This window comes from Polistes canadensis, unplaced genomic scaffold (genome assembly GCF_001313835.1).
Source record: "Polistes canadensis isolate GaletaPanama2010 unplaced genomic scaffold, ASM131383v1 scaffold_9, whole genome shotgun sequence".
NCBI lineage: Eukaryota > Metazoa > Arthropoda > Insecta > Hymenoptera > Vespidae > Polistes > Polistes canadensis.
Genome location: NW_014569556.1, coordinates 1645160 through 1657404, shown reverse-complemented (window position 1 = coordinate 1657404; position 12245 = coordinate 1645160). Strand labels below are relative to the sequence as shown.

The window sequence follows — 12245 nt, the reverse complement described above, 5'->3', positions numbered from 1 at the left end:
ACGGTTTGTATTACTCCTACAATAACCTGTTGTATTAAATGAGAAGGAGATCGCCGTGAGGGAAACATTATACGATATAACACGGTCGTTTCGAGATATGACTAACATTCTCGTATGTGGCACCTGAGAGGGAGGGAGTGTAATAGTATATAAAATATTTCTCCCTTACCAGAAATACGATGTTACATTTGATGCTATTGTGAACCATTACGATCACTAAAACTTCATTGTTTAATATCTATCCTATATATTATAATCGATTTCTATTTAATGAATTATATTTATTGTATTAATCTCCCGCGCATCAAAGTTTTAATATTTTCTCTTTTTTTTCTCTTTACAGATACGGTGACATGGTTCCGAAAACGATCGCGGGAAAAATCGTCGGGGGTGTATGCTCCTTGAGCGGTGTCCTAGTGATCGCTTTACCGGTACCTGTAATCGTCAGTAATTTCAGCAGAATATATCATCAAAATCAACGTGCTGATAAAAGGAAGGCACAGAGGGTGAGTACATTTTTAAATACTCAATTTTTCTTTTTTTTATTTTGTACTATATAATATATGAACCAAGCACCTTCAAAATATCGTTTTTTGATATTTAAAATATAACACACAGGGTATCTCAAATGTTCGATAAAACAAAATTAAAATAAAAAGAGTAATGTACTTGACCTCCATGCGTGATAGAAGTAAAACTCGTATTATCATGTGGAAAATATAATATATTGATATTTTAAATTTTCAATTCAAAATCATCACTGATGCCAGAAACGATAAAACAAATATATTTTAGTTTAAACGTATCCAAAATATTAGTATAATATAGTACTGTGTTAGATTTACCTTAATTGATTGATATTTAATCGATATAAATGTATATTCTAGTCTAGAAGTACGGAGTATGAGTTCGATGTACCTTCCTCTTCGAAATCCACCGTTGAATTGAATCATTGTCCTCTATGAAAGTTCTTTTATTGAATGCTGTTTACTTGACTTTCCGAAAAAGGAAATTCTATTTATTACAAATATTAATTTTTGTTATGCATATGTAGCCTTCGGAAAGTCATATAAACAACATTCAATAAAAGAACTTTCACAGAGGATAACGTACCAGTCTATCGGTGGATTTAGAAGAGGATGGTGCGTTAAACACATACTACGTGCTTTTAAACAACAATATACATTTTCTTCGATTAAATAACAATCATTTACAGTACGTCGAGCACTCTCAAGGTATGTCACATTCCCACTTTTATCTTCCATCAACAAACGAATCTCGCAATAATTATCGATCGATGTATTTCATACACATACACACACACACACACACACACACACACATAATATTTATCTCACTTTATTTCTCCTCTCTCTTTTTAAAATTTTACCGTTAACTTAAGAAATTTCATTTTAAAAATCAATATTGGCTTAATTGTAGAAATACAATATTTTATTGTTGAAAAAAATATAGGTCCACTATGTTACCACTCGAAATACTTATTAATACAAAAATTTACAATTTTTCAATTTGGTAAAATAACTTTCGAGATATACTGTATTTTTATTGAAATAAAGTATTTTAGAACATACAAATTACGATATAATTATATTTTCATTACTTGTATTGTTATTATATATACTGTTAAGAAATTAAATAAAAAGTTAAAAAAATAGCTGTTGAGTATAGGTATTGTTTGAAAATTAATTTGTGTTTTATGACTCGTTCAAGACAATAATTTAATCACGTCATCTAATCTCAAGCTCGAGACTGCTTGGACATTCTTCCACGTTTTACTGTTCGTTGCTTGTCTAAATCTTTTAAGCTCATGTTTGTCGGCTTGTATACGCGTGTATATAAGTATGTGGTTGTGCATAACGTCCACTTGTCTCGGAGTTCAAGTACGTGAACCCTTGAACATATGTATGTGGGTTAATTCCGTTGAGTTTTTCCTGGGAACTGACAAGTACACGCGAAATAACGTCTGGGGAAAACAACAAGAGAAAAATGTTCTATTGTATTACCTAGAAGTTATATGAATTAGAATATACTATATAAATTGTAAATGCAATTCCTTGTAAATTTGTAATGAAAAATACAAAAATTAAAAAATGTATTGAATCTTGATGATCTTATGAAAAAATTGTTTTATAATATAAATGAGTATTATATTTGCTATCCTTCAATTATCGATTCAATTAAATAATAATATTTCATAGATATTATTTTGAGTCACATCAGTTGCACAGATCGTTTCTTTTATATCTTGTTGGCAATTAAAAAAAGTCTATATTTTACTTGAAATAAGTGACTCATAGTGTGTAGTTTTCAGTTTTTTAACTATTTCCAGCTGCGTAGATATTTTTGTTCTGCTTTACTTTTTTTTACGTTCCTCTTAAAATCGTCGATGGATTCGATGAAAGGTTCATTTTGGTTTTCTTATTTCTGGATAGTCGGTCAACCCAACCCAGAGCGTTAAAGTTTCTAAAGTTCGATCGAAATTCTAACAATTTATTTCTTACGTATATATACGTATACTTCAAAAATCATAACTTTTCAAAAAGCTTAAAAAGTTATCACGTTTTAGTAGTGTATCTTTCCATCGAAAGCAGCATCATCGTTATTATAAGTTGAAAATATTATATTAATATCGGCATTGAAAGATTCTTTTGTTAAAAGAAAACAATACGTTAATAAAATGTATGGAAACTTTTGAAAATAAATTTTGAGATAAGCTCTTATTTGTACGTATGCATTATTTGTTACATCTGTGCATCTCTATATACAGGGTGATTGAAAAGTCGTTCAGTTGTACTGAATTGAAAAATGATCAATTTTTATTTGGATAGAAGTTTGAAGTGTCGGTACTGTGAGCTATTATTTTCTAAACAAATGTGTAATTAAAGATTTATATAATAATTTAAAATAAAAAATAAATTATTGTTCTATAAATAAATATTAATATTAATATAATATTAATTTTTTTTTTAGTTTTTCTTTTCCGATTTGTGGTACTCCCCGTACATCATGTTTACGAACACTTTTAAACACGTTTGCAATTGTAAGATAATTATTAAAATAAAATATTAGCGAGCGAAAGATCATTTTGAAAAGTAATAAAGATAAAGTTCGAGAAGAGAGAGAGAGAAATAGAACTTTCGTGAATCTTCATTTAAAGATTGTGCTCGAGAAGTTAGGAAGTTATATTTAACATTCGCTTCGTTTGCTCGTTATCGCGTATTGTCGTGGTAGCCTTGTACTTTGAGCAATGCAATATCGTCAAAGCTAATGAATAGTACTAGATTGCAATTTCGAACAGGCCACAAAGAGTTCTAAGATCATAGAGGAGATTTATCAATGAAGCTGCTGCTTCTCTGAACCTTCAACCGAATCTTTTGAACGTTGTGTTGTATTAAAAGCTTCGGTCTACTGCTAGTAGAGTTTTCTCTTTCACGAGTCCGATCATAATTGGTTTAATCCACTGTTAGATGATCATGCGAGTCGATGTATAAGATTTATTCTTATTTTCTGTTAGTGGTTCTCATATCTTTTGATTTCTGTACTATTTTAGAATTCTTTAATATTCAAGAGAACAATAAGTAGTATTTATTTATCGTACAAATTTATTTATCGTATCATCAATTGAGAACCTGTGTGTATGTGTGTGAGAGATAATATTTTAAATATTAATTTACAAAATCGAATTTTAAAAATTGTTCTTTCTGATCGATTAAAATAAATATTAAATACATCCAATTCTAGTATTAATAAAGTATTCTTCGATATCATTTATTAATCTTCAATACAGGTTTCAAAGTGCTAAACTAACAATTTATTAAAGTTCACTTTGAAGATCCTCATAGATAGATCATCTTGTTCTCACAAGTCGTTTCTTCTCAATTTACCTTTCCTTTTTGTTCCCTTTTATTTTTCGGCTTCTTCTTAGATCATGGTATCACACGTTCACATGGATCTCACGACTGATCTTATGTTAGCTATGATCACGCAGTTTGAGCTCCGCGGAGGAGTTTGCCTTGGCTCGAATCCAACGGCTACTCTCAGTTCATTACCACTATTTCATAGGAGACGAGAGGCTAAGGCAGCTGGACAAGTCGGGATAGGGATCTCTGGAAGGAAAGTGAACCGCACAAAGTAACGATAATCAGAATTCCCGAGAATTTCATAAGAAACTAACAAAAGGTGGAATAGGACGCGAAGCTTTACTTTTATCCACCTCATTTCAACTTGATCTTCTTTTATCTGTTCTTTCGTATTTCGTCTCGTGAGATTTCTTTTTCCCCTCCACTTTCTTTTATCTCTATCTGTCTTATTATCCTTTTCCCTCTTCTTTTCTCATTTCTCTTTCTTATTTTCATTTCTTTTACACTCTCTCTCTCTCGGTGGATATATTTTCTAGTAAGAGGGAGGGAGAGAGAGAAAGAAGGAAATAGATAGATAGGTAGATAAAGTTTCTTCCAGAAACAAGGCTCGAGTCTTCAAGTAATTTCTCTTGGCGACAAGCCAACGGGGCTGTTTTTATTTCGATGTTTTCTACAATTACCTACGCGAATTGTGGATGAAAAACGAACGGTCTAATAGAAAGAAGGTTGGAATAAGTGGAAAGTGCAATTAATATTCCTACAGTCTCTAAATGAGGTCAAAAGTTAAAACTTGTCTGTTTTTTCTTTCAACTTTTTTTTCTTTCTTTTTCTCTTTTTTAGCCCACTTTCAGTGAATTTTCTCAAGTATTATGCCATACACACACCTAACTTCCCCGTCCGAATTTTGTACAGAAATATTCTTCCTCATTCGTTCGACATTGACGTATCAAACGTTCAATCGTGGTAATTAGTATTTAAATTTAATTCCATTTTAAATGAATTTTCATATATATTTTAATTGATGCGGAATATCATTTAACGTGCCTATTATTAAGCATTTAATTCGTCTTTCCGTTAATACAAATTTGATCTTCATGGAGTTTAAAGAGTAGATATTTTGTTTGTTTCTTTTTGCTTTTTTTTTTTAGATATCCGATGCATGAAATGAACAAGATAGCTTGTTTCACTGTTGCGTTTTAGGAACAATTCAACGGGATTCTAAAATCTACCTATCGAATCGTGGATTTTCTTTCTTTCTTTCCTTCCGTCAGTAAAATCTGCAATGCAGATACAGTTATCTACATATGCATGGGCACGTTTGTCTCGATTTGTGGTTTCGCGAGCTCGATGGATTCTCTTTCGTCTATTTTCGAGATTCTGTTCCCACGGCAGCTTCCATTTTTCTTCTTTTTTCTATCTGTATTTTCTTTTTTTAACAAGATTAACAGAAAAAAAAACAATACGTAACAAATGTCGAATTTATCTTCAAAGATAAATGGTAATAATAATATCTGTGACGTTAAATCATAAAAAATGTTTCCGTGAAGTAATGTTATAATACGCTTATAATTATTTTTTTTTCTAATAACTTATAAAAGTCGACTCTAGGCATTTCTATCAGGAGGTTTTCATAAATCTAAAAATTTCCTTGTCGACCATACCAAATGTTCATGATTAAGTATTAGTCGTGATATTCGCGTGAGAGAGGACTTTTGTTTCAAAGAAAAAAATCTTATACCATAAAACGCGATGAAAAGTTGACCGCACGTCGAGCAACTAACTAAGTAAGTAATAAATTCTAAGTGAAAGTAGCTGACCGTAAAATAGTAAATGAAGTGGAAAAGGTCGGTAAGAAGAAATTTCGTTCTCTATTCAATGACCGAAAGGTTTTGAGGTGTAAATTGTTTAAAGGGTTAAGGCACAAACACATACACATACATATATATATATATATATGTATATATATATATATATATTGTAGAAAAACTTTCGCATTTGAGAAGTTCCCACAGAAAGTCGGAGTGACTAGGTTTAAATACCAAAAACTTCCATGGTGAAAACGTTTACTTATATAAGCCTAGTTCAAATATTTGTTTACTCTTAGAGCCGAGTAAGCTGACGTAGCACCCGTAAAATCGATTCGAAAGGTCAAACAGACGCAATGGATATACATGGGAGTGTAACGATGAAGAAAAAATAAAAAGGATACGAGGGATATATTCGTTGATGTCTTAATTCTATAGGACAATACGTAGTCCTCGCGCGCTAACGAAATAAATTATTTTTTAATTAATTTCCCTACCGCGATAATGCAACGATTTTACTGTAACACGTTTCACAGTAACAAGGTCGACACAGTTCTCGAGTTGTTCACGCGTTCGAACAATATTATGCGAATGCTGATATTTCTCAAATAATTATCTTAAGCTTTAACTGTTTGATTATCAATAATATTTGTACACGTGTTCGTTCGGAAAAAAAAGTCATGGATACGGTGTATCGAGTTACGTTTAATCAAAATACATAAATCACAGTCTTGCCAGAAGCTATGATGATATTATTGGAAAAATCTCAAGAAAATGATATCATATTATTTTCTATATTAGTTCCTTTACACGAATGAATGAACACAATGAAAATTTTGACACACAAACTAGGGATACATTGTATCAATATCAGAGGCCTCGTAGTTTGTTAATGATTCGTGTTTTGTATTGCCTTTCGGTTTCTTTAAACATTTTCTTTAGTTCTTCTGCTCCTACCCTCGTGGCACGTTTATACTTACAATTAGAACAAATCCTCGGCACGGTAGGTTCTCTCTTTATATTCCTCTTTTTCGCTTTCTCTTTTCTTTATCCCTCTTAATCCACCCTCCCAGCCCCATCTTTCTTTCTCTTAGGCTTTAAGGGTGAAAGGCTGACAGGCAGGCAGGCAGAGTAGTCCCACAGGCTTTGAGAAAAAAAATAGAAAAAGAAAAAGAGATAGAGGAAGAAAAATAACGAGGGAAAGCAGAGTATCGTCGGTAAAGTTTCTCAGCCGCTTCTTAAACATTTCGTTTGTTTGTTTGTTGGTCGTGCTTGCCTCGAGGCATCGACTCCGCATGACGATAAGTACGGAAATCCTAGAGCGTGATGATTAACGTAAAAAGTCTATAGTATGGCCGAAGGGTTTTTTAAAAAGACTCCCTTTATTTCTCTCCATTTATCCTTTTTATCTATTTGTTTCTATCTTTTCCTCTATTTTTGATCTACAGGTGATAAAGAACGGACCCTTGAGCAAATTCGAAATAAACGTACAAAAGAAATATATTCACGTTTCCATTAAGAATTATTATTTTTACTTACAATTAGTTGCTTCTTTCCTCTTGATAAATTTACATTTATTGTTATTCATCAAAACTTGACGAGAAATAAATTTTAATCGTAGAAAAAGAACAGTCGAATTAATTTATTAGAGCAAACAAGTTGCAAAGAATAAAGTGTGTCCTAATATTTGTTCGATACGTTATTATTTATAATTCATAAGCAATTCTTTGTTACTGTTATAAGCTCGAAAGTGTTTTGATCTCATCTTTCATTGAAAAAGTTTCTTTAACCAAAAGTATTTCATTTAAAAGTAGTCATGCGGATCGTATTTTTGTACTAGGTCGAAAACCGTAGTAGTATTTTTAAAATTGAACGTTTAACTTTTCTCGAAGTCTCGTAGCTTCTTCGTAAAATTTTCATGCGTCACGAATAGTCCGATACCAATGTATAATCCGTTTTTCTCGTGTATTGCGCAAAGAAGTAATAGATGATCTAAATCAACGATGCCTCAGAGTTTCGGGGCACTTTGTGTTGCCGTGGTTGATGTATATACTGCTAGTTTCTTGGTAGTAAGTATTACGACGAGCAATCTTTATTAACTGGGGTCTTGCTATAAACTGTTTGAAAATGCAGACGGTTTAGTGCGTTAAGAATAGCATAACTGTGTTCTAGCGGTCTGTAGCTGCAGTCGAAGCTACCGGTTGAGTTTTGTTAACAGAATATAAGATCGGGCCAATAAACTTCTATGCTCGGTTAATGACGTCAAAACGGGGCGTTTCTCTGATCTTTCCATAACGAAGAAACGCGAATCTAGTTGCATTCGTTGTTATTGCGATAACATAAAAGATAACTCTTCGTTGAGAATATTGTTTGCAATCGATCATTCAAATGATTGGATTAAAATATACCATTGAGAATTTAGTTTGCAAATAAATGAGATTTTCTACAAGTTTTAAATAAATATTTATAAGCAAGTAGAACTCTTATCGGTTCGGTTAAATTAAAAACTTTGTGATTCATATAATTCAATATATAATATCAATCATTCAAATATTTTTAAAAATATAATATATATGTGACATTTTTTGCGATATTTAAAATATAAAGAATAACCTGTGGTCATGTTTAAAAAAGAAAGAAAAAAAATAAGTCGAAATTAAACTGCAAAATGTGTAACACCCGCTGCAGGTGATTGAACAAAAAAAAAGAAAAAGAGAAAGAAAGAGAGGAAGAGAAAATATTCGCGATATTCACGCGTCGATAAGTCAAATCGCGGAAAGGATGGTATGGGGAGAAAATTATTAGCGTTCGTCGGCTGACAGTTCGATACTAGGTGGCAATAAAAGTGTGATTTAGCATCGTCAGACGCCGTTAACGGTGGCTTTGATTTCGAGATCGACGACGTTCGACAGTCGAACATTCGAAAGGAAACCTCGACAAAATTCGTAACCAGAGGGAAGATCGGAAAATGGTAACTCTCTCTTTCTCTCTCTCTCTCATCGAATGGAATCAAACCGAGTAGAGACGAGAGGACGAGTTCGTATCCCTCGTTTTCATGATGTTACGTGAATTATTATGCGAACGTTTGCGAGAGACAACGCGACGTTAATTAATCGCGGCTAATTAGTACGTGAGCCTGCTACTCGTCGACGAATCCGATTCGACTCTGGGACAGAATCACGTAGAGACGATCGAATATTCAAATTCTGGACGAAGCTTTCATCTTTCTCTCTCTCTCTCTCTCTCTCACACATACCGACAAACCTAACGCCCAGTTCACCAGATGTATGTTACTCTCGTGAAGATTGTTTCTTCTTTCCTTTTTACGATTACTGCGGTTTTTCTACGATACCAGGCAACGCGTAATAAAAACTGAGATTATTGGAATAGAAAAAAGAACGATCATTCTTTTTCTTTTTCTTTATATCATTCTCTTTTTCTCTTTATATTCTACCAGAAATAACGCGAATCTTCTTGGCAATGTTGTCCTTTATACTTTTAGATGATATATATATAATATCTGAACAATCAAACCTTTGATGGAGTATATCCTTTGAGATTTTTCCATCAAAGTATATATCGGACGCGTTTAGAACTTTTTCAACGACTTTTCAAATCGATTAAACAACGATCGATAGCGTCGGTTCGGTTCGATTTACGAAAAACTTAAGTTCATAAGTTGCGCAACTGATGTCCCTTATGATGAAATTGGATCACGAAGTTTGAGCTGCTGTGTTCCGAAATGTATTCATCGCGACACAATATGCTATTCTGAACGAGTGGACGAAGTTTAACTCTGAAGCGTATCTACGGTCCACACTGGTTTCGCAGCTCAAACAAGACAGAATTGAATATTCAAATGATTGTCACGTAACGAGTTACGCGTTTCTAGGGGACAATTCAACAGAGATAGCAATTTTTACTCGTACATGAATGATACTAATATATCACTTATTTATGGAGCTTGAAATATAAAAAAAATGAACGAAATCAGAAAAAAATGGAAAAAGTCACTTTTATGATTTATTTCATACTACAAATAATTATAACATAAAATAAATCATAAAATCAATTTTTTCACTCATTGTCTGTCTAATGCCCATAAATAAACCATTTTTATCATTACAATATTGATACAATATTTCTTTTGAATTTATCAGAATGGAAAGTATACCTGTCGAATATAACAGTTATTAATTGCGTCTCTTTTCAATTATATAATATATAAAAAGCTCAGCTTAAAATTTACGTTGTGAGTATATTTTTATGAAGAAAAGGTTTTCTCCCGTTTTTTTCTGTTCAGTCGGAAATGTAAATGTGTGTGTGCGTGTGTGTGTATGGTTCTTCTCGTCCATGACCTATGCTATATGCCGACATTCACTTAATTAACTTAGTAGATAAGCAAGCTTGTGTGCGCGATCATTACAATCGTGTTTTTCGTTTCCTATAGCCTTGCGTCTTCCACGATTCTTCTTCGTTAGATAAATTGTCCTGGCCCACGCGACGGTACATGTCCTATTATATATATATATATTTATATATATATATGAATACTTACGTATCATATGTATATGTGCTATTAAGGGTGAGTTTGTTACATTGAGAGAAAGCCTAATGTCTCGAAAACAAAACATTCTTGAAAAGAAAGTTTGAAATAAAAGCTATTTCGTTTCGGGGACAAATATTACAGCATTTTTATTTATTCCTTATTTCTTCATTTTTTTTTTATTGTAAACCTGTAATTTCTGTCGAAATCAAAGAAATCAAAGTACAATCTATCTAATTTAAAAAATTTTTTATAATAATATTTTTCTAAAAAGTAATATTTTTTTTTTCTCTTATATTTCTATTTGTTCTAATTGTAAGTGTTTTTTAATTCGAACGTTGCCTAATATTGTAGAATGTAAAAGTTGGATAAAAATTTGAAAAAAATACTGAAATAAAATACTCTTGCAAAAGTAAAAATTTCCATTAAAAAAGAAAAAATAAATAAATAAGGACGTGTATTTGAAAAATCTTAAAAATGTTTACTAATTCAGAAATAAATAGTACTGTTTTGTTTGTCCTTGAAAATCGAATAACTTTTATTGGAAACTTGGTTTTTCAAAAATGCATCGTTTTTGAGATATTCAGAAATTTTGATGGGAAAAAATTCTATCCTGTATATATAAATACATATATATCAATATATCAATGAATTTATACGAGTAGTGTTTTACAGCTGTGTAGAATTTGTGATTTGGCTTGGAAAACATGAATGATTGGCTATTTAAAAATACACGAGTTCATATCGATGCAAAAAGTGACAAGTGACAAACCGGCTGTTGCGTTCGATTTCCTTCATTCAAAACTGTAATATCGGAAAGTGCGAGGAGCAATCGAATGATGAAACGCTGTATTATCTGGAAATCGTGAAAAGGTAAAAATATGTCAACTTGTCCATTACTGATATTTCCTGATAACTTTTCTAGATATGATTAATTTTTTGTATTCACTATTTTCTAACCAGGAGAAACAAAAAGACATTTGAAATAACATTTATTTCGATAGATTGATATAATCGGTATAATAAGTAACAAAAGCTTGTTTAAATCCTTAAGTGACGAGCAGAAATAAATAAGTATATACAAATAAATAAAACGTTTAACTTTATCTTTTATTCACTCTTTTTTCAGTAGATGGTATTATTGAAAATAATACATATCTGTTCGACCTGTACGTAGGCCAGTTTGCTTTCCAGCACTTAAAAAAGAAAAGATAAACCAAAAACAAAAATTGTTAAAAATAACCTTTAGAAAACACTATTCGTACCGTAAACGTTTCGACTTTTTGGTTCTCTTCAATAATATCATTTTTTGTTTTACGATTGTAATACCTCAAACCATTTTACTTTTTAGTCTTTTATACCTTAGGTTAGAACCGGGTCTGCATATGAAACTAGTGCAATTCTGTCCTAAATTATCATTTTTTTTGGTACAAAATTTACATTCTTTCTCTTGACGTATCGTCAGTTACCCGTGCGAACGATTCTGAACTTTTGCCAAAAAATGAATATTTTATGTGTCTATTGGAACTTTCGAAAGTGTACTATGAAATCTTATCGATCGATCATAGATCCCTTCCTTTGTCGTTAGTTTTTTTTTGTAGTGTTTTAATTTTTTTTGTTCTCTTTCTTTCTTATTTCGATTTAATAAGCAAGCAAATAACTAATTGATCCTACTGCAAATAATAATTCTATAAGAAATAATTCGATTATAGTTATCTCGAGTATGAATTGTTATTACGATTATATTGTTCGAATTTTGACGAAAAGAAACGTAGTTATTTGTTGTTAAACGATCATTAACGAGTCTGACGTTGATGTTGACGAAATAACGTGTGTACCTGAATCCACATTCCTAACGACTTGTTTACTGTTACTTTTCGCCAGCCGCAGCGTATATTTTGACAAGGAATCTACTCGATCGTACGAAAGCGGGAAAGAGAGTTGCATCTGCGTCATGAAAAAGGATTCGTTTCGCGGATGTTTACATCGTCTCTTTTGGATAAGCGGCATACC

General features: G+C 31.9%; 1 protein-coding gene across 5 annotated transcripts in view; it reads left to right on the top strand.

The window, feature by feature from the left end:
* Nucleotides 1–348: 348 nt before the first annotated feature.
* LOC106792224 (potassium voltage-gated channel protein Shal-like) overlaps nucleotides 349–12245 on the top strand; it is a 62501-nt gene continuing 50604 nt past the window's right edge. For all 5 annotated transcript variants that reach the window (XM_014758488.1, XM_014758478.1, XM_014758512.1 and 2 more), the window contains exon 1: nucleotides 349–506. In XM_014758488.1, coding sequence (XP_014613974.1) covers nucleotides 354–506 — 153 coding nt within the window. In that variant the 5' untranslated portion in view covers nucleotides 349–353. The remainder of the gene's footprint in view (nucleotides 507–12245) is intronic.